Raw genomic sequence first — 23,955 nt, 5'->3', positions numbered from 1 at the left:
TTCATATTTCTCTCACTGCAAGTTTCTTGTAAGAATCCTATATTTACATAAACAATATGTGTAATACTGATGTAGTCTGCAGTAACTATGGAACTGACTGTACATGATCATCATACAGATGAAAGGCTGTATAGCAGGAATATTTGTATTACTTGCTATGTACATTAAGGGGAATCTATCAAAACTGGAGCAGACAAAAACTGGAGCAGCTCTGCATGGCAACCAATCAGCTTCCCTTTTTCATTTTCAAATCTTAACTGAAGAGTGAAGCTGATTGGTTGCCATGCACAGCAGCTCCGGTTTTGATAAATTCCCCCCCATTAAGTTAATAAACAGACTGGCATCCCACAGAACGCAATGGGTTACGTTTTCCCAGGACTCGCAATCAGCAGCACCTATATATAATTGACTAAAATATTAGCTGAATAACTTTGGAAACCTGGAATGGATGACATATTGGGGGGGGGGGGGGGACACCATTTTTCCCCCCTTCTGAAAATGCTAGAAGACTACCATCCTGACCCAAAGGCTTCAGTACATTTCTGATCCAGAACAAGCATGCATCTAGTCAAGTTGAAACCCTGCTCTGCATACCTGCTCTGGGTCAGTGACCCTTAAAGTATGTAGGCCACTGGCCTGACAGCATGGCAGCCCGACAAATACCTTTTCAAAATGAAAGGTCAGTAATACAACCCAATCTCACCTTAGTATAAAGGGCCCTATATGACAGTCAAGCAATGATTGGGCGGCTATATAGGAGTACAGCCTAACAACTTTGTGATCACAATGTATTGTTGGTAAATTTTGTGTACGCACCTATCCTATTCCATATAGGAGCACCTTTAGGAAAGAATGTTGAGTTCATTTTGATAACGAAGTCATCAGAAGTTTTAAAAAAAAATCATGTGGCCAGTCTGAAACATGTTTCTTTTGTCCATTTCATGGGAAGTAGAAGCTGCTATTGGGGGCTATAAGATGACTTCTGCCCATTGATTTTGAGAAATTTGCTGTTTATTGGCAGCCTAAAAACAAAACAGTTGCACGTGGTTCTGTGGGATGTTTTTGGTGTAGTAAACCTGTGTTTACCTAAAAACATGCAACCAAGTGTAGGGTGATTGTAGTGATAGCAGCCTGTTCATTGGAGCATGGTTCCAGAAGTCTACTCTGGATTCTCCCCCTCCAACAAAGCCTATTCAAAGCTATCCTCTACATGAGCCCCACTATCTTCATGGCCCTCTATAAAATCTTTGCCATTTCCATGTAAATTCTAAAATGCACTTACAGAATATTGTACCTGATGGAACTATCAGAATCATCTCCTTGTTCTTTCTTTCCTCCTGAACATAAGGTCAGCTTTAAATAAAGATCATATCACTTTTCTTATCCTCTTTTATTAGAATACCACCAGCTACAAACATCTCTGCAGGACTGGATCCATTTAAAGTTCATATTTAAAAGAACCAGATCTTTCCAGCAAGGACAGGTCTCTTATCTGGTTATATTAGGAAAGGTAAATCTCTTCTGGCCAAAAGGGATCAGTAGATCTACTTTGGAATATTACAGCAGGCAAGTCAAACTAATATGAAACAGTAGGCTGAACTAAGTGAAATAAATCTTCAAGTGGGCCACACCTATTTCATTTTAGAAAAATATTACAGAACTCAGAGTGACAAAATGACATATAGAAGTGGAGCTTTGTCAAATGGAGAAAGCTGTGCCCTCTTTCAGTTAAAGTTCCTAAACCACCGAGGGCCACAAAGAAGAAGAGGGCCACAGTGTGGCTCAAAAACATTTGACATATCTGTTCAATAGGGAGCCAGCATCACACATTGAGAACTTGTCACAGATTTTTATGATGTATAAATAATGTATTTTTTATTAAATATTATAACCCAAGATCGGATTTTAATATCTGTATGTTTATTCATGCACAATTTACTATGCCAGTGGTTATAGGTGTATCAGTTACACTCTGCAACCAGTGTCCTTGATTTTCCTGATCTAACGTCCATTTGCACCTTTGTAAGTGATTAGCATTTATTGTAGTATTGTAGAGGTGCAGTGATTATGTATACGTGTGCACATTTTCATGACTCAGATTGCTGACTTTCTTTTTTTTTAATTAACTTTATTAGGCCTGAATCCTAGAAATTAAACATTTTCTCCACAGGAAATTCAGTCTGACACCAGGGTCGGATTGTAAAGCAGGCTGTAAAACAGCTGCCCCCTCCCTATGATTCTATGTAACACAATCACTAAACACCAGCTCTGCCTTCGCACACAATACACTGTCCTGGGGGGTTGCCACTATAAATACTAATGAAAGGGGGGGTGGCTCAGTTGTAATATAACACATTGCTTGCAAAGCACAGAGGTGGCCATTTCCATCAGAAGATGAAAGGAACACTAACAAAAAAAATGTAAGTTTCTGTGTTCATATACAGCAACTACATATGCCTGCTTGCACTGCAGCCAATCAGCTTCTTTTTTATTTTCAAAAACTGAAGAAGCTGATTGGTTGCCATACACAACTGCTCCAGATTTCGTCTGCTCCAGTTTCGATAAATTCCACTCTGTGTACATTGCTGGCATATGTTTTTTTTTTAATTTAAAATACCTTAGATCCTCCATTGTACATGTGGATTGTGAAGTGGCATGCCCACTTCACAATCCACATGTACAATGGAGGATCTAAGCAGTAACTAGAGTGGTAACCCATTAAATAGTCAGCAGGGGCATGCCAGAATATACATAAATCATGGAAGACAGGCAGGGGGCAGCTAGGTCCAGGACATTACAGACTGTACTGTATATATACAATAAAAAAACAATACCAATATTCAGCATGTATATTTGTGTGTTGTCTTTAAAACTCAACAGCAGTTCAAGTTCAGACTTGGTCAAATTCCTGCAGAAAAACATATACGGTACATCTGTAATGTGATCTGTGTTCGTTTTACACCATACCGGTTTGTATACATCGGTGTTGAACAAAGCAAATTGCAGTATCCCTTCTGGGAAAATAGCTAACATTTGAGGTTTTTCTGACTTGCTTTTGTGTGCATTCACATTGATCTGTACAGGGGAAAAAAGGCAGTGCCCCAGCATTATGGTGTGAATGGCCCCTAAAATATGAGCATATCCTGTTTAAGTGACTGTAGTATAGTGTGACTGAGGCATTGATATATGCTAGCAATAGGTAAGATATAAACACTCACTTCCCTTTTTCTGTACAGAAGTCTCCATTTGGAATAAAGTATACAGCAGATTTACCCATTTAGCGAACACTGTAATTAAAGTAACACTAAACTCAGGAGTTAAAATCTTTAAAATGCATTCAAATACCTAATTAACAAAAATGTAATTTGTGTAGATCCTCAAATCATCTCTGAATTGGTGCTGACACTGTCCTTCCTTCTGGAGGGTGGCTACTTTTGTTCCCCATGGTCCCTGTGTGTGTTGTAAAGTAGCTACCGCTCCAGCACTCCTGTGATGGATTACAATCTCAATACAAATTAGTAAACTAAACGTGAGATTAGTCCATCACAGGAGCGAGCTTGGAGTGGTGACTACTTTACAACACACACGGGGACCATGGTGAACAAAAGTAGCCACCCTCCAGAAGGAAGGACAGTGTCAGCACCAATTCAGAGATGATTGGAGGATCTACAGCCGAGTGATACACAAATAAGATACATTTTTGTTAACAGTTAAGGAACTTGAATGCATTTTTAAGATTTAACGTCTGAGTTTGTCACTTTAACTTCCACTTTAAACTGTTAAAGTGGATTTGTCAATATATTAAACTGTATTTCACCTTTTGCAATCAAATTGAGAGAACACTTGTGTTACATTTCTCATGTTCTCCTTCACATGGCATAAGCTAAAAACAAATAAAAAAATGTGCCACTTTAAGGCACCTGATTTCTTTACATATTAAAATAGAAAGCCACGTGTGCTTTAAATAGCTTTTATTAGCAAATGCAAATACTCATTTTTTACATTGTACAAATGTCCTCATTCAAACATAGTTTGCCGTAATAAATTGCATATGGAAAGCTTTTCAGAAAATAACCACAATAATTTATAAGAAAGCTTTCCTTTTAACAATCTGACAAAGTGCACGGATAGTAATGATTAATTAAGGTCAATTAACCACAAGGCAGCAATAATGTTTACTACGTGTAATGTGCAGTGTAAAGAGACCTGTATGATGAGCTCCCAGAATGCTATAGTGCAGAAAGTAGGAGTGACCTTAATTAATCACCCATAGAGAGCACCGCGTAACAAACGCTGTGCCATGTTCTTAAGCTCCTCAACTACGACGGAATTTGCAGTCTTGTGACATCAGAAATGCAATGCATCCCCTACACCAGCATGGAAATTCTGCTTCTGTCATCTTTACGTGACTTAAAAAAAAACAAAATGTAGAATCAAAGTGGCAAATGGAAGCTGTTGCTACATGCCACACGATATAATATTTGGCATCAAATAAAAATGCTTCCATCAATAAGTAATTGTGCAAAAACAAATTTCTGTGTCTTTTGTAGCAGGATTCTTTTGTATTCTGCAATACAGCAGGCAGCTCGATTATAGAAGGAGAGACGGTAGTATACTGCTAAGGAATTTAGATGACATAGTATAGGTTAACCTGCATTCTTTCAGCTAGTAATAAACATTGCAGCATTAAGGGCCTATTAATTGATGCAGTGGTTATGTACAATATAAGCCAAAACAATGCAGAATATAAAATAAAAAGATACATGTCACCGCAGATGAGAGAAACAGAAAGAAAGAAACGTCTACATGTATGTCAAATTAACTGTTAAAACATTCAAACAACCAAAAACGCTAGATTGACATTACTAAGGCTTAATAATGAGGAGATCTGAAAACAACTGCTTTAACATTAAACCATAGATGAATGCGGATTATCTATCTAATCATTGCACTATAAAAAGCCTCGGCATGCTCCCTATGCGAGGTAATTGTACTTCTTGGAGTCTTCTTTGTCCCTTTCCATGTAGTCTCTGTCTATTAGTGACTCAATCCTTTTCTTCAGGTCCCCAGGCTGGAAGAAAACAATTCACGATTAAACTACAACCACATCCTCTATACCTTACAGCCAAGGAAGGTGCCATCTTAGCCTCTACTTGGATTGCAGTTGCCATGGTGATGCACATGTGATCATCTATAACACAGCCATTTCAGGGCTTGAAAGTTCAGTTGGGAGCTGAAATAAGCACACTGGCAACTTTGACAGTTGGCATGCCTTGAAAGTAACTGTTTTTGAAGACCATTAAATTGGTGGGTCTAGTTCCAATTTAAAGGATAAGTTCACCTCTTGCAAAAATTAAAGAAATGCATAATTTAAAATATTTAATTTATATATAATAAATTATGCATTTCTTTAATTTTTTGCAAAAGGTGAACTTATCCTTTAAAAAAGGTTGAATTTCCCACTAATGGTCACAGGTATCTTGCACTTATTTGATTAAAAACAAAGTAAAACAAACAAAAGAAAAAAACTCTGCAGTTGTGAAAAGTTGTGTAGAGAGCCCCATCAGTCAATCAGATTTCAGTTTAGTCTAGTCGTCAGTTAAGAACTGCTGATTGCCTTTACTGATCAGGTCTGTGAAATCTCTGGATTTGGGTGGCAGTTGGCAAGCAGAAATACAGGCTATATTCTCTCATATGTCGTGATATCAAGTGTATGTAAATACAATAAACAAAACATTTTATTCCTAGTTTTGGAGAGAGTGGGTGAGGCTAGATTCACACATCGGCGGTCCCCAAAAGGTTGGCGCACGGCCCCATTGTTTTCACATCGATAAAAAAAGGTTTTGTGCACGATTGCCGCGCAGTCACAGATCTCCACAGTGTGAACCTAGCCTAAAGGTTCAAACCTCTGTCAGGAAATGAGTGGAAGCATACAGCAAAACAGACAGAGATAAAAATGCTTTTCATTACTAGAGTAGGGAAAGCGCTAGAACCCATCTGATTTTCATTTCGGTTACAGATTTTCCTTACTTCCTGCCTGGCGAGACCATTGTCAGCAGGACAGGACATGATGGTAAATCCCACCCACAAAGCTCCACGTAGTGGTTAAACTTTCCCCACTCTACCCCAAACTAGAAAAATTTTTGGTTTTACATACGCTTTAAGATTTTGCTGAGGGAAATTTATCAAAATGGGAGCAGACAAAATCTGGAGTAGTTGTCCATGGCAACCAATTAGCTTCTCCTTTTTATTTTCAGTCTAACTGAACAAACTGAGGGGAGAAGCTGATTTATTACTATGGGCAACTGCTCCAGATTCTTTCTGCTTCAGTTCTGATCAATTCCCCCCTAAGCGCACACTGCAAGGATATAAATGCTCACACAATAGTGAAATGCAGTAGATAAGCAAGCAGCTACTTCCTGTGTCTAAACATAAAAAAAACTGTTGGGTAAAAGAAAAAAAAACCCACAACTTTGCAAGTTCATTAGCGAAAAGAAGCATGATCTAGGATGTTGCCCAACCATTGCACAATTCTCACAGCACTGTTTTAAAGAAGAACTCGGGAACCCACATTCATTAACCCTTGCAGTGGGGCTACCCCGGCAGTGCAAAAGTGAAGTGCTCCTTTTTGTATATGTTTAAAAATAACAAAGATATACTCGCCCGAAGCTCTGAGCCGGCCAGCTGTCACAACGCTCCCTCCTGCCTGTCGCCTCCTATTCTGCAGCACTGGAATGTTCCTCAGCGTGCTCACATCTTCTGTAAAGGGAATTAATCAAAACTGGAGCAGACAAAATCAGGAGCAGTGGCCCATGGCAACCAATCAGCTTCTATCTTTCATTTTCAAATTTTAACTGATTGGTTGCCATGGGCACTATTTCAGATTGTCTGTTCCAGTATTGTAAAACTCCCGTCAGTGTATAGAACATGATGATTTACAGGACCTTAGACCACTGCAGAATAAAGGGAGAGGGGCTCCAAGAAGCGGTCTAAGAACAAGCCAGCTCCACAATTCAGGCGAGTATAACCTTTTTTCCCCCTTTAATCTAAAAAAAACCATGAGCAGTTAACCAATGCAGTGCGGGGGTAGCCCCAATCTTCATGCAGCCCTGGTGAGACCCAAACATAGCCCTGTATAAGTGCTGTATAATCATGGATTGACAAGGTCAATGAATATACAGCAATAGAGAATGGCAACAGACTATAGAGGACTACAAATCTCAGCAATCTATGACTGCTGGTTGCCATTCTCCATTGCTGAATAATCATGGATTGAGTTACAGTTCTTCATAATTATAAAGAAACTGCCCTAAAATCACATGTCCCTTTAAGAAAAAGTATCAGTAATTGGTATTGGCAAGTACCTGAGCGAAAGTACTTGTCTTGTTGTCTTGAACAAATGGTATTGGGACATCCCTAGTGCTAAGATGATTGCTCTCACTCCGCTGTTTCCCTGTGAGATTGCACAAAGGAACATGACATGTCCTCTTTATGGAGACATCAGGGGTCTATTAGGCCTTTAATGTCATCTATGAACCCCAGAGAAGCTGATGAGGAACAGATCGTATGTTGTCTGACCACAGCATCCGGAGAAATGACAGCTTGAAACGGGAAGTGCCGAAATCCTTGTCGCTTCCAGGTTCAGAAACGAGAGGGGAGAGCAGCCACTGGAAGCGTGCCGATCTCCCTCCCATACAGTCAAAGACACCCATCATGCCGTTCCTGGGCCCGCATAAGGGAGAGCGGAGCCCAGGATATATGGCAGAGGAGGCAGAGGTCAGGGTCTTCACTCTTTCTAGCACCAAACAAGTGATCGGGTATTTACCTCCATTTTGCATCAATTATTCTTCAAACAGTGGAGTCCCGTTACTTCCTGTTGAGAAGACTGGTCACCCGTTCCTGTTCTCTGTTCACTTGTCAATGAGGATTAAGGCAATGCTGATGTAATCAAGCCAGTGCTGCCTAATTTAGTTACAATTTACCCACCTCAACCCATCCCGTCATTGACTCTGCAGGGCACCCTGGAACAGGATGTCATGCAGAGCTCCCTTTAAGATCCTTCCTCCTGGTGGCCACACTGAAAGATCTTGCAGCTGGTGACAGATTGGCTGATACCCTTAGCTTAGAGAATGTTAAAGTCTTTGGAGCAAAGTACAGCCAAACTTTGAGATCAGGGTTGAAGGGAAGGAGGCGGGGTAAATTGGGGCCAGGAAAAAGTGAGCCTGGAGATGAGCTTGAAAAACAGTTTAATAAAAATAAGCATGTACGATTAGTGGCCCTTTATTGCTTTACACAAAAGCAGATGACTAGGCTAGTGAATCATTATGGAATAAAGTAGTAGTAACTCATTACTTTGGAGCAGATTACTGGAGCCGCCTCCAGGAAGTACAGAGAAAGAAAGAAAAATATAGACTATCAGCATTAGCTATTCACATAATACACAGAATGTAAACAGATATGCACTGAAAGGACAGACAAAGCCATATTTACCTTTACAGGGAATTTTAGCTGATTATAAAGCTCAGACACAAGGAGATTGTGTGAAAGACTTTTCCTCATCTTCATAATGCGCACCAGAGCTGCATCAATCTGGTACTGTCTGTCTTGGAAAACCCTCTCTGTCGTATTAACCTGTTCTTCCACCTGGAAAGACATTACCTCATGTTACACTTACTACTGCAGAAATGTATACTATTGATATAATTTATAGATAGATATGTCGCCATCAGGGATGCACCGATATATCGGCTGCCGAAACATATCGGCCGAAAATGGCACTTTTGGCCAAATGCCAAAAGTGTAATTTTCCTGCCAATACATCGGTGCATCCCAGGTTGCTCTCCTCCCCGCTGGGCGCTGCTCTGTGTCTCAGCGGGGAGGTGGGAAAGTGACAGCCGGCCGAACGGTGCGGGAGGAAAGCGCTGTGAGCGGCCGGCGTCTCCTCCCACACCGCTCAGCCTCCTATCACAGTCCAGTAGAGCGGTGTGTGGGCGGAGACAGCGCTGTCACAGGAGGCTGAGCTCTCTTCCCACACCGCTCGCTCAGCCTCCTGTGACAGCGTGTCAGAGAGGAGAGCAGGTACAAACACTCAGTGATCGCTGAGTGTTTGTACATAATTGAGGACATGGTATGTTAACTATATCCTCAATTATGAATGAATGGGAAGTGATCTACATCACCCCCATTCATTCATAGTTGTAGTTATAGAAAACACACAATGTCCTCATGTTATCAACAGGAACACTCAGTGGATTCCTGTTCATTTATCCCCTAAAAGTAATGTAAAAAATAAAATTTAATAAAAAATGAATAAAAATATAAAAAAAACTTAAAGTTTATAAAAAAGAAATAAAATATTTAAAAAAATAAAAAACATTTTCGGTATCTGGTTCGGTCTGAAATAATTTTTTATTTCGGTTTCGTTTTGGCTTAAACATTCCTATTTCGGTGCACCTCTAGTTGATATATTGATATTATTAAACTATTGATACTCAAAATTAAACCAAAACACACACAAATAAGTGATCACACACAATAATGCTCACCGTTTCCTTCATTTGGATCTGGTTGATTTTAATCCGATATAACTTGTGCTTAAAGTCTGATTTAAAGGTAAATTTGTCTCCGTCCTCCACCTCTTTACCCTTTGGTATTTTATTTAGTACCCTGGCTTTACCACATGCCAGTGACTGCAGAGTCCGCCTTAGCTCACCATCCTCTGTAAAAAGAGCACACAATAAAAATATTAGTTTGTGTTAAACTTGTCTCCATCCTCCACATCTTTACCCTTCAGTATTGTATTCAGTACCCTGGCTTTGCTACATGCCAGTGACTGTAGACTCCATTTCAGTTTGCTATCCTCTGTATAAAGCACACAAATATTAGCAGGCCATCCCAACCTAGTATTCTATTGATGCAGGAAGCCAAAGCCGCAAGTAAACTTTTTTTGCATACTCGACCCCACAACCCTTCCATAAAAAAAAAAAAAAGAAGAACCCACAATTTTCTCTGAAATAGCTTGAAACTGACCAAAGTAAATCGGCATCCATCATTAGATATTCCATATGCAATAAATAAAAAAAATCAGACTTTCCATTTGATATTTGATTCAACGGGAATGAATCAAATGAAAAAATGGCATGGACAAAAATGATGGGACCTTTAACTTAATATTTTGTTGTACAACCTTTAGAGTCAATTCCTGCAAACAAGAGATTTCTGTAGCATTCAATGAGACTTCTGTTATTTTGGCCCACTCTTCTTGAGCAAACTGTTCCAGCAGTCTCAGGTCTGAAGGTTGCCCTCTCCAGACTGCATGTTTTAGCTTTTTCAATAGGTGTTCAATAGGACTCCAATCAGGGCATAAAGGCAACATAATGAGACTAATCCAATGTTTTGTATTTTTGGGTGCTTTTAGCTGTGTGTTTTGAGTCATTATCCTGTTGGAGGACCCATGACCTGCAACCGAGACAGAATTTTCTGACATTGGGCAGTACATTTCGCTCCAGAATTTCCTGAGAGTCATTGTGCCCTATACAGACTGAATAAGTTCCAAAGTTCCATAATTTTATTGATGTACACACATCTCGTCATAAAGCAACGTTTCGGGGCCACTCCGGGTCCCTTCAACAGGCCAGATGCATCATAGCATCCCCAAAACATAATGCAGTCTCCTCCATGTTTCACAGTAGGTACAATGTTCTTTTTTCTAAAAAGCTTCATTTTCTTAGGATGTGAACATACTAAAATGACTTGCCAAAAAGCTCCAGTTTCTTGTCAACTGTTCGAAGAACATTTCCCCAGTCACATTGCTTCTTGTTATATGCATTTTGGCAAATTACAGTCTGGCTTTTTTCCTTTGAGCCCACTACCACACAAAAAGTGATGGGTGGTGCAATTAGACACTGGTCTACCTTGACCTTGGGAGTTCAGCTTGCATTTCTTTGTAAATTTTCCTTGACTCTTTATCTGCCTTTCACACTATTCTTCTGTTCAATCTGGGGTCAACTTTCCTTTTGCAATCAGACAGGGAGGTTGGCTACACTCCTATGGATCTTAAACTTCTTAATATTTGCAGCTGTAGTCACATGAACCTCAAGCTGCTTGGAGATGGCCTTAAAGCCATTACTTTTGGACACACTGATCTATGATTTTCTCCTTTGCTCTCTCTGGTCTATGTTCAGTATGGTGCATATGATGATACCAAACAGCAGAGTGACTAATTTTCTCCATTTAAATAAGTTCACTGAATGATTACTAGATTGAAGACGTGGGATACGAATTACAGAAAACAGTTACTTTGAAATATCATTAATGATCTATTTATAATCTTTTCAGGGGGTACAATAATTTAGATCTTTTCACCCTTTCTTTGGTTTACTCTAGGACACACCAAAATGCATGCAGGTATACATGAGACAACTGCTTTTAATGTCATCACTTTGAGAATAGAGGAATGAAGTTGATCTGTAAGAGTACCAACAAACGTGTTCACACAATAAAATTGTATTTTTAGAAGAAATAATGTGGTCACACTGCTAATATGGCAAACAGATATCTCACCTACTGCTGTAGCCATTTTAATTTCTTCAAAACTGAAATCATCTCCCTCATTGAACATAAGCAGCACTAGTGTTTGAAACAAAGACACCTGAAGCTCTTTCTTTTCCTGTAGGAAACAAATTAAAAACCAGCATTAGAAAACATGAATGAAATATCTGCTTGTAAAGTTTACAACTCCCAACCTGTCTTTTCAAACACAACAAGGACATAGGAGGAAACAGGGAGCATATGTCTATTTCAGAGGGATTTTCTGTTTCACTGACTTTATCCAATTTTCCCATAGTTAAAATATAAAGGTGCCTATCGCTGCAGGATTTGGGTTTTCAGGTTATCACTCATACCATGGATCTGGTTTATATATCCTAATAATCCTTATTTAGTTAACATAAGAAGTGCCATTAATTTACCCTTTCATATAGTGCCAGATGGTTTTGGATCACTTTAGTAATGGTTTTTGACAGTTAAAGAAGAACTCCAAGCAAAACGTCTATTAACCCTTGCAGTGGGGCTACCCCCCACAAGGGTTAACTGCTCATTTTCATTTCGGTAGTAAAAAAAAATTAAAATAGTTATACTCACTCAATCCTCAGAGCTGGCTGGCTGTCACAAAGCTGCCTCTATGCTGCAGCAATGGTATCTCCCTTGCCATCCTCAAGTGATGACTCAAGGATCCTTTGACCGCTGCAGCAGAGAGGCAGGAAGGACTGGTCTAAGAGCAAGCAGGCTTTTTTATTTTAGCACCTAGACAAAAATGAGTAGTTAACCCTTGCAGTGAGGGGGTAGCCCCACTGCAAAGGTTAATACAAGTTTTGCCCAGCGTCCTTCTTTAATAAGGTTTTATTTGCTTACTCAGATGCTCTTCATAGAATATTGGATTTAGTTCAAAAAAGCTGAATAGGTTGAGCTGCAGTGCCTTAGAATTAGTTAAGGGCCCAGGAGTCAAACAATAGCAGCCATCATAGCAGAAATAAGGCTGGGTTCACACCTAGGCGTATTGAATATGCGCGTTTTTTCGCGCGTTTCGTGGCGCGCATTTTTACAGCGATTCGCGGTAAAAAAACGAGCGACAAACGCCCGTTTCCGAGGGCTAGTTGGCTGTATCCCAATGGAAACGCGAGACCAAAACGCCCCAAAGAAGTACGTGTACTTCTTTGGGCGTAGGCCGTTTTGTATCGCGTTCGGACGGGCGGAAATACGGCAAGGTGTGAACCAGACCCATTGAATACAATGGGATTTAGATGTTTGAGCATTTTGTAGAGCGTTCGTCGAGCGTTGAACGCGCTACAAAACGTTCAGGTGTGAACCAGGCCTAAAAGAACAGGTTAGAGCAGGTCCATACAGAAGGAAGAGAACGGTGAATTTAATTGTGTGAATAAGGAAAGGAATACATTATTTTAATGTGTACTGGATTGCTTGCATTCTAGATTCCCTGTATGTATGCCTCCAACAGATACTAATTCTTAAGAATACAGTTTTGTGACTGGCAGTCACAAATGAAACTAAGTGCAATGATGTCTTAACTGAAATGCAAACGAAAAGGGAAAGGTTTATGCCTCATGGTGCAAGCATGTCTTGCAGAGGAAAAAAAACAAACTGTTGCAAATGCAAGAGGATATTCTAATGTACTGATTGTATTACTGCAATGTTAGTCTCTCTATATGCGTGTGTGTGTGTGTGTGTGTGTGTGTGTGTGATCTAAACACATAAACAACAAAAACAACTATATAGTAAGTTATCACTGTACAATGGTCCATAGGGGTATAAATGCTTCCGGGTGGGAAGAAGCTGGTGCATTTTCTGAAGGACAGGGATCCACTATTCTTTCTTGTGCATTGCATCACTGACATAGAAAAGCAGCAGACGTGCAGTTAACACCTCTTATCAGAAAGAAAAGAGGATCACCTGCCGACTCTCACAGATATTTTGTAAGAAGTTAGAGATCTCTGTGTAGAGGAACAAGTGCCTGTGATGTTGTCAATCAAACTAAACCTCCTGAGATTCAAATTGGACCATTCAATCAAAGGACAAATTTTGCACATGTAGGCATAAACAATAATGGAGGTCAACTGTAATGCAGAGAATAGTGGAAATAAGTGTTGGGTGTAGGGAATGTCATTCGTTTGAGGCTTAGAGTGCACAATCAGGGCCGTCTGTGCATAGCCTGCTTAAAACAAGAGGGAAAATGCCATAAAACTTAATGTAGAATAACTTCCCCAAATTTGCCTAGTTGTTTCTATGGAAAGGACTGAACAATATTTTATATTTTATGTGCAAACAGTATGTTACAAAAATCCAAATTAGCCAGCAGATTTCTGTGTATTCGAAAGGGATTTGGTATTCGCTGTCTAAAGTCAGAATGATTCAACGCCTTGTTAAGGTCAGCGGCTTCCTATTCATAAGTGACGCACCAGAATTATGCGAGAATAATGCAAGAATTTAATCTGTAGGCGGACATTGGCTACATGCCAAAAGGGCCATGTCTGTATACATTAGACACTGGGAAAACGCTTTTTATTGAAAGGAAATCAAATACAGGCCAAGCCAAAACTTATTTTTAGTTTTAGATTAAATGGGGAAGGATTAGAAGAATTGTTATCTGGGGCTCCATTAGCAAGATATAGTGTCCCTTCACTATATGTCCCGTTGACAACAGTTTCACCATACAGGAAGTGAGGGAAAGTCTGCAATAAAGAGACAAACGGCAATAAAAATAATGGGTTCCAGCTTTCCTCTTCTCCAGGAGTGGACAGATTAATATGGAATGCGGGAGCCAGTACATTCATTCCAAGAGCCAGCAAAGGTTTGGTGCTAGCTGTTATTTTTAAGGAGGATTGGCTACCTGGATCCTGGGATTTGTCCAGCCCCGCCCTACTTTACTGGAAAAAAAAAACGTACTTCACTCTGTGTTGGAGATTTTCTCTCACTTTCCATCTGGTAAAAAATACCATCACTGGGACAGTTAGTGAGGAGAACTGTATTTAATAGAGTCCTGAATAACAGCTAAAACCTGGCAGGCATTCTTAGTCTCCTCCTCCCTATCTACTGAAAAAAAAGTTTGGCTGGACATACACTTTACAAGCAGTAACAACAATGAAAAAAATACTTCTAAACATAGGTCTGAAGTCAGGTTTAATTAGCTGGTAATCCAATTATTCTTTCCTTCTCCCATACTGCACTTGAAAAACAACAAAAGAGAATCTCATGATTTCTATGGGTATATAGAAACAGTTCTTCCGTCAGACTTCTTGGATCATGAGACTCACCATCTACTGCTTACTAGGACACTTATTCATTTGACTGTCATATTCCTTTCTCAAATCAGCAACATCAAAGCAATGTGTCATAGAAAATGTGTAAATAACTGTACAAGGTAATGGTGGTAAACTACAGCTAAAAATAAACCTTGCAATGTTTGATCCAGGCAATATACAGTCATGTGAACAATTAAGAACACCCTGTGTAAATTGTTGGCAACACATTTTTCACAAAAAGGATGTTGTGGAACTGGAGAAAGTGCAGCGAAGGGCGACTAAACTCATAAGAGGCATGGAGGAGCTCCGCTATGAGGAAAGATTGACTGACTTGTATTTGCTCTCTCTGGAGAAGAAGTGATTAAGGGGGGACATGATCACCATGTATAAATACATAAATGGTCCATATAGTGGTCTTAGTGTCAAATTATTCACTTTAAGGTCACTGCAAAGGACAAGGGGGCACTCTTTGCGTCTGGAGAAAATGAGGTCTAACCTTTGCATACGGAAATCATTCTTCACAGTTAGAGCTGTGGAATAGACTCCCCCAGGAGCTAGTTCTAGCTAGCTCAGTTAATTGTTTAAAAAAAAAAAAAATATGGATGTATTTTTAAATGCACAGAATATTACTGGATATTGAGTTCTTATTAGGTATATTAAGCATCAGATTGTTGATCCAGGGAATATCCGATTGCCTTATGGAATCAGGAAGGAATTTTTTTCCCCCTGATGGAGCAAATTGAACCATGCTTTATAGGGGGTTTTTTGCCTTTAGTGTTCTGTTTAGGCTTTTTTTGTTTTTCATATCTCTATAGATTGAACTCGATGGACTTGTGTCTTTTTTCAGCCTGACTAACTATGTAACTATGCAGGTGTTTTGCACAAATGTCCACCAGTCTCTGACATCTGAAAGTAACTGACCACTTCTCCATGCAGAATTTCTTCAGTTGCAAGATGTTTGTGAGATTGCTTGCATGAACTCTCTGCTTCAAATACCCCAACAACATTTAAATGGGATTTAAATCAGGGCTTTGACTAGGCCAGTCTATAACCCTTCAATACTTCTTTTTCAAGGCATTTCTTGGAGGATTTGCTAATGTTCTTCAGATCATTACTGTGTTGAAGGATCCATTTGCGGTTTAACGTCAACTTTTGGACAGATAGCCTCACATTGTCATCATGCAAACTTTGATATGATGCAGATTTTATTGCCGATTCAATGGCTACAAGCTGTCCAGGTCCTGAAGTAGCAAAAGCAACTCCACAAAATAAATACTATGCTTCACTATTGGCATGAGGTTCTTATAAAATTCTGCTATTAAGTTTGCTCCAAACAGGTCTACTGTTACTGGTGGCAGAAAGTTTACATTTGATTAATCAGTCCACAGCACATTGTTCATAAAGGTCTGGTCTTTGACTTGTTCAACAGCTAATTGTAGTCTTGCTCGAACATTCCTTTTAGACAGCAAAAGCTTTTTTTCTGGAACACTTTCCATGTAGGTTACATTAGTGTAGATGCAGGCAGTTTGACACCAACTGTTGTAAGAGTTACATGTAGATCCTGGTATGAAATTCTGAGGTTCTTGGAAACTTCTTTTAGCATCAAATGGTTAGCTCTTGGGCTGAATTTGCTGGGCTGGGCAGTCCCGCACAAATTAGCAGTCTATCGAAATCTACACCATTTGTAGATTTTCTGTTCAGTGGAATGACCATTTCTAATAATTTGGAGTCCTTTTAAAATCCCTTGCCAGAATCCTAAACATCCGCAACCTTCTCTTTGACAGACTTAGAGAGCTCTTTTGATCCTGACATGATGACACCACACATGTCAATAGCAAAGCGAACACCAGACCCTAAGGGCACGTTCACACCAGATGCAGTGCGTTCCGACCCGATTCTAGCCAGAACGCATTGGCTCACTTTTTTATGTGGGGCAGGGGGGGAGTGGCGGGCCATTGAAGTGAATGACACTGTAGCCACGCCGTCCAGCCGCAATGCTGCAAGCACTATTTTGATCGGACCGGAACGCAGGCATAATGTGCCTTGCGATCCCGTGTGACCGATAGCATTGCGGCCGGAGGGCGTGGCTACGGTGCCATTCTCTTCAATGGCCCGCCACGCCCCCTCCTGCCCCACAAAAAAGTGAGCCGGCTGCAATGCGAGGCAGTGCGTTCTGGCTATAATCGGGCCGGAACGCACTGCATCTGTTGTGAATGGGCCCGAAATGTCTGAGGTTTAAATAAAACAGTTTCCTCTTGCATACTCCCTAAGGAGGTTTTAATCAATGGCATCTAACCTGGAACACCTGAATCTTATTTAATGGGTCTGAAGTGGTGGTAAATGTAGGGGTTTACTTGGTTTTCCCATTTAACAAATCTTAATTCATTTAGATTATGAGAATGTATATACCCATGTGTCATTTGTTCAAGTACTTCAGCTTTAAAGAAGAACTCCAGGAACATTTTTATTAACCCTTGCAGTGAAGCTACCCATGCACTGCAAGGATTAACTATTCGTTTTGGTCTAGGTAGGAAATTAAAGTTATACTCACTCGATCCTCCGAGTCAGCCTGCTCTTAGACCGATCCTTCCAGCCTTGTTCCCCTTCCACTGCAGTGGCTCGGAGGATTGGGTGAGTAATTAGGAGGGTGAGAACATTAGGAGTTCAGAGCGGGGGAATTCTTTAAATCATTCTTTCACGGAAGATAACTATCCAAGTAATAGCTCTGCTAAATAATGGAAGCAGTAAAACTTTATGATGTCTAGTGGCCGATCTGTAGCATGTAATGACACATATTTTAGTAATACAAAGTGATGCCATTTAAAAACTCTAATTAAAAAAAAAAAAAAAAGCACGTGGTTCCTAAAAATTCCTTTAGGGCGTGTTCACACGACGTCCGGATTCTGTCCGGACCAGATCCGTGCGCGCATGCACCCAAAATGCATCCCAATGTATCCCTATGTGTTTTATGGGCTACAGTTCTCACGAGTGCAGTCCGTTCCGGTCCGGACAGAAAAAATACTGCATATCACATTTTGTCCGGAAATGCATAAACGCATCAAAAATCGTGCCGAAAATGCACCGCACTGCAGCTAACATACAGACAGCCCAAACCAAAAAAAATACAAATATTTTTTTTTAAACTGGAACACATCAAAAACATGTCAAAAACGCACTGCATGCATAGCACCGGGTCTCCAGATCTGGACCAGAAAATCGTGTGAACAAGCCCTTAAAGATCGTATACATATTTTACTTACTTTTGATTAGTTATTGGCTAGCATGCAAATATCTGCAGCTAAGGATAAAAGCAGACATGCCTTGTTTAAGAGTATGCCGACATGTTAGCCTTAAACAAATACATAATGATAATTATGTATTTAAGGCTAACATGTCGGCATACTCAAACAAGGCATGTCTGCTTTTATCCTTAGCTGCAGATATTTGCATACTAGCGAATAACCAAAAGTAAGTAAAATATGTATACGATCTTCAAAAAGGAATTTGCAGCAAACTAGGTGTCTGTTGGTTTCAAGATATTTCATACATTTATTTTTAGCTGTGACAACTTGAGAAACTCGTTTGAGCAATTATGTATCATTAGGCCGTGGTTAAGTGGTTTGGGCAACAAAATGCAGATAGAAATCGGTATCACATGACAGTGTATTGTGAAAGAGTTGAGAAGTTGGCAGGAACTAGGTCTCTTCAATTATTAAAAGCGTCCGAATGTGCCTTGCTACCATGCACTGTATTTTTTTTATAGCCAGCAGCTTCTAATTCAAGAAAAGTTCATAGGTTCCATAGTGAAAAAGAAAACGTTTGTTTTACTGTTTTTTTTTAATACACGCTCTGCACCACTATAAATAATGCATAACCCTATTCAAGAATGCAAAATGCACAGTATGTCCCCTCGCAATAAGTATCTGGCTTACTTGCTACAGTAATCATTTCATATGCATTAGAGGCGTGATCCATCTTATACTGTTGCAGGCATAAGGGATATCACAACTTTTCATTATATGTCTATGTGCTTCTAGGGGTTTTGCGCTTCTTTTTTTTGAAACATGTCCTTGGTCATCCAGCTCTTGTGTCCATTTGAACACCTGCGTTTGCTAGCTTACGTATGGCACACCTTCTGAATGGTTTCTTAGGTAACTATGGATGTTTTTTAGTGTTTTTATTAAATGTTTTCTTGCATGAGCATTTACTGTCACTTATTTTTGAAGTTTATCCCTCCATATTGTCGGTTCACGATATAAATAAAGAATGCAAACATACTTTAATAGGATTGTGCATTATATGTCTTTGTCCTGCACACTCCGTAAACTAGATTTGATACTGCTTCTCTTACCTTCAGTAAATACTGCATGTAACATGATCAGCAGATCCAGACATGTAGGACGATTAAGTTGTATGCAAATATGAGCTGTTACTTAAACACGTTCTTTCCAGAGAAAAACTGACTTGCATACTTTTACATACCTGATATGCATACTTTTTCCTGGCCAGTGACTCAAAGTACTCATATGCCTGTAGGCCGGTGTCACAGCCAGGCAATAAGCAACTTAAAAAGGCCAGCTTCCATTGTTTACTCGACTGACAGGTTTAGATGGCCCCCACCCCTAATGAACAGGAATCTCACAAAACATCTAACTGGTCCTTTAAAGTGACACGAAAGTCAGAAGTTAAACCTTAACTATTAACTAAAATGTATCTTATTTGTATATCACTCGGCTGTAGATCCCCAAATCATCTCTGATTTTGTACTGACACTGACCTTCCTTCTGGAGGGTGGCTACTTTTGTTCCCCATGGTTCCTGTGTGTTGTAAAGTAGTCACTGCTCCAAGCTCGCTCCCATGATGGTATACAATGTCAATACAAATCAGTAAACTAAACGTAAGATTGTAGTCCATCACAGGTTTGAGCTTGGAGCAGTGGCTACTTTACAGGAGGTCAGCAGTCCCCATAGTTCACTTAGGAAAGGTTTCCTTTAAAGGAGAACTATGAGGTGAGTGCTATTCACTCACCTCATAGTTCTAGCCGACCTGTGACAATGAGACTGTCACAGGTCGGGTTAGTAGATCGGGAGGTGAGCGAACACATAACAGCATTCGCTCACCTCTCGATTCTCTGCCTTGACAGGGGAGGGGGTGGATTCCCCCCCTCCCTGATCCGCCAGCGATGACTGGCGGAACGGACGGGGGAGGGGGCGGGTACAGCTGGCTCTGCCTCTAGATAGGCAGTGCCAGCTGTCAGTAAATGCCACCGCCGTAAGGCATACTGACCTGGCCAGCTGGGAACAGGTTTGTTCTGCCGTATGCCTTACGGCGGTGGCAGGGAAAGGGTTAAATGCAAGACAATCTTGTTAGGTTTAGAATCTGCAAAATGGTAATGCACGCCATAGGTGAGCATATATACATTATTATATAAGGCAAGTCAAACTCAAATGAAATCTATAGCTGGCATTCCACATCTTTACCCCTTTGTTCAGCTTGGCATATTTGTTTGTATTTACCTACACTCAAACAGTACGTCCTGTTCTGGGATGCTCTGCTGTAGGAAGTGCAACCCAATTTTCTAGCTAATTACTCAACTTTTTTTTCTGCTCAATATATTCCTCTTTCTAATAGCTTGCCCAAAGGAACTTTTCTTCAGCGTTGCATTGTTTTCTTTCTGATCTCCAGGGCAATACTGCAGAGGAGCAAAATGCATAAATTTTCTATAGAGATAAAGCCCATCTGCTAGCAAAATCAGTATTTAAAGTGTATGTCAAAACAAAAACAAAGAAAATATGCAGTACATCTCTGCAATACACGCACCATTTCCCACGATGATCTGACAGAAAGGCACTAATCTCCTGATAACACACAGCATTGTTGTGGCGTGTTGTCAGTCATGCCCAATTTTCTCTTTCCAAACTACTCAGACCCACCTACTCTCCCATCTCTGCAGCATAAAGACTAATCATTCAGTAGTATAAGATAAGAACGGAAGAGCTAAATAGTATCTTTGGGATAACACAGGCAAAGTGCACAGGACAGCTCTTAGGCTGGGTTCACACCTGGGCGTTGTTCAGCGCTGATCGAAGCGCTAAAAAACGCTCAGCAAGTGAAATCACATGAATCCCTATGGGCATGGTTCCCACATGGGCGTATTTCAGCCCGTAGAAACGGGCGCTGAAAAACGCCCTACGCCCAAACAAGTACAGGAGCTTCTTTGGGGCATTTTTCCGCACGTATCAATTGGTATTCCCGAGTGTGGCTCGGTGTTAACAGAGCGGTAACCCCGAGCCACACTCGGGAATACAGCGCAGGACTTACCTTGTCCGCGATCCCCGCTGTGTCCTCCGGCCGTTGCAGACCTCCGGGTTCCGTCCCTTGCAAGCGGCCGCGTCGCACAGGGGTGGAACCGGCGGGAAATTTGAAAGTTTTTTTAAAACCCGGAAAAAAAAGGATAGAGAAAATAAAAAGGAAAAATAAAAAAACAATCATACCGCCAGGGAGGTATAAAAACGAGCTTTGAACTCGGGTTTCACTGAACGAAAAAACGTGCTAAAAAACGAGCAGAAAAAACGCGCCTATGGTACGCCCAGGTGTGAACCCAGCCTCAATGTCAGACGTGATCAACAGGTATTTGTTGAACTTAACAGATAAAACAAAATTAATTTCAATAGCATATCTAACAGACCCTAAGGGAGCAAACAGGGCAAATTCATTCTTAGAAATTCAAAACAATTTGATAAGCTAGAATATTAATGTTTACTATTTTATTTTGTGCACTCCATTCCAACATTAGCAGCATCAACATTCTCTGCTTATGCTTCAAAAAAAGCATTCAGAGGCCTTCTCTGTTCAATTCCCTATCCAAAAAAGACTAGGCACGTCTGCCTGCTCTATGTAAAGCAGGGTGGCCAATCCCCTCATTGCCCTCATGTAGCCCTTTGGGAAATGGCCCTGACAAAATCACATCAGTACGAACTGAACTGTGGGTGGTACTATTATAATTAGGCTGCTTCTGCCCACCTATCTATGCCCACCCCCTGGCTACTCACCAGCATACAAAGATTTTACAGGATACCAGACATCAGCAATGTCAGGGGAGTTCCAAATTCCTGTGTCACTGCCCTCAGCCGGCCTCTATATTAGGATATGTGCTAGTAATGTCCCCATGCTATTAGACTGCAGAACAAAACAAAAAGGAGTTGATGTTTGTCACTTATATTATTGTGCTGCAAACAGTGACAGAGGTGTTGAGAACTTCTGTCCTGCCATTGCCTACTAGTACACAGCGCTGCTCTATACCAGCAAGCAAGCAACAGGATTTTTCAACTCCTCTGTCACTTACTACAAATTGTCTTTCCCTACCTGAGCCTGTTTTTATTCAGAATGTCCAACAGTGCTGTTAGAGTGCAGGCACAACAAAGTGAATGTCTCAGATTTATGAGGGTTAAACTGCAACAGATGTGGGCTGTTGTACTAGCAATAGTAGTAGTTTGTGTAGTAGTTGTCACTGTGGCTGTGTACAGTGTCATTACTAGTAGTAGAGGATGAACAGAGAGGAATCATCTTTCTGCCTCTACGTCTCCTTGCCCCAGCCTACCACTATTCTCAGATGTGTTCAATATTGGTGCTAAGGAACAGCATGCACAAGTAATGACAGGGGGGATTTCAACCCCTCTGTCCTTGCCCATACACCTTTTGCAGCACCACAACCTACCCTCACGAGTCTGCCCCAAGGGCTCTTGGGAGTTTAGAAAAGCAGGGCCCTTCTAAATGGACCAGAAGTGATTGTAGGGTGCCCTAAAAAGCACTTCTTCCAGCAGCTGTTGCACCCTGTAGTTTAGGAACCATGTGATGACATCACAGTGTGCAACAAACATGAAAATCATTCTATTAGAAAAGGGTCAGTAAAAATTGATGGGAAGGCTACTTCAGCACATGGGGAGGAAGATATGGAGCAAGTTTTAGGTTTGTCCAGAGTTTGGCTTTAAACTAGCTAACTACAATCATAAGGCTGCTGTCACAAGATCCAACTGATGAAATGAACTATCTTTCCACAATGTTTTCACTATTGTTTTGGCTAAAGGTTTGTGTAAGCACCAAAAACTCCTAGAGCCAACGTTATCTTAGGGAAACTCTGCATTATTTTAGAGAAATCCATTTCAATTGATTATTCCCCCTGGGTTGGCTGCATAAAGAATGCTTGTATACAAGAAGTAATCTTTGTCTGTTACACCCTCTGAATGTCACCACGTGTCTACATCTGCCCTGACTTCAGAGGGTGGTCAAACATGCAGACATGATCCAAATGCCCTTGGGGCAGAATGTATTCACAGTGCCCAATAAACTTGTACAGTCAGCCCTACCCACCAAATTTCATAAATTTAAACAGAAAAAGTGGGGAATGGGTGGTGTCCAATCATACCCCCAAAAATGACCAACTAGCAAGAATAATTAGCACAGACATGTTCTAGAAATGCATACATATGGCACACTAAGCACTGAACAAAATGTCAACCCAACTTCCATTCATTTGTGGCACTTATCAGCTGAAGAATAAAAAGGTAGCTAGACACACAGTCCCTTCATCTGACCAAGTGGGGGACAAAGTTGTAAGTCTATGGGAAATCTGTGACCACCACACATGGGCACACACAAACCCCGGTCAAATTATTTCAGGAAAAGGACATATTGTCTGAAATATTATCCTAGGTGATGAATTCTGTTCCCAGGATAAGAATGTCACCAGGTTTGTCTGCTCAGAACATAAACATTCACTCTGATGAAACACCACCGCTGTGGTAGTTTTAAATAAACAGGGAACAAAACTCTTAGCGGTTCAAAACAGTGTTAATGTCTGTTCTCAACTACACTTATAATCAAGTTCAGTCAAGCTAGTGGTCACATTTTGTTTGATGAGAACCTTTAACCCCTCCCTTTAGTCATGTGCATTAAGACAATTGGAAAAACAGAGTACCAGTCAGTACGTTGTGGCTTATTAATGTGTGTCAAATGAAAAAATCTGCTTCAAGTCACACTCAGGATTTATTTATACAGAACAGGTAGATCAAGGATAGCACAGAAAAGGAAAACCAATTTGGAGACTTATGATGCATGGACAAAATGGTTGTTGGCTAGCAGT

General features: G+C 40.5%; 1 protein-coding gene across 1 annotated transcript in view; it reads right to left on the bottom strand.

Annotated features, from left to right (window-relative positions):
• Positions 1-4,617: 4,617 nt before the first annotated feature.
• The window catches only part of CUL4A (cullin 4A), a 63,419-nt gene continuing 44,081 nt past the window's right edge, over positions 4,618-23,955 (bottom strand). Inside the window, exons 18-21 of the mRNA XM_018562254.1 lie at positions 11,563-11,668; positions 9,546-9,718; positions 8,491-8,643; positions 4,618-5,071 (exon numbers count right to left, since the gene is read on the bottom strand). Coding sequence (XP_018417756.1) covers positions 4,976-5,071; positions 8,491-8,643; positions 9,546-9,718; positions 11,563-11,668 — 528 coding nt within the window. The 3' untranslated portion in view covers positions 4,618-4,975. The remainder of the gene's footprint in view (positions 5,072-8,490; positions 8,644-9,545; positions 9,719-11,562; positions 11,669-23,955) is intronic.

The sequence above is a fragment of the Nanorana parkeri genome, unplaced genomic scaffold (genome assembly GCF_000935625.1).
Source record: "Nanorana parkeri isolate BGI_ZX_2015 unplaced genomic scaffold, ASM93562v1 scaffold567, whole genome shotgun sequence".
Lineage (NCBI taxonomy): Eukaryota > Metazoa > Chordata > Amphibia > Anura > Dicroglossidae > Nanorana > Nanorana parkeri.
Note: the sequence above shows the minus strand (reverse complement) of the source record. Positions and strands in the feature narration are given on the sequence as shown.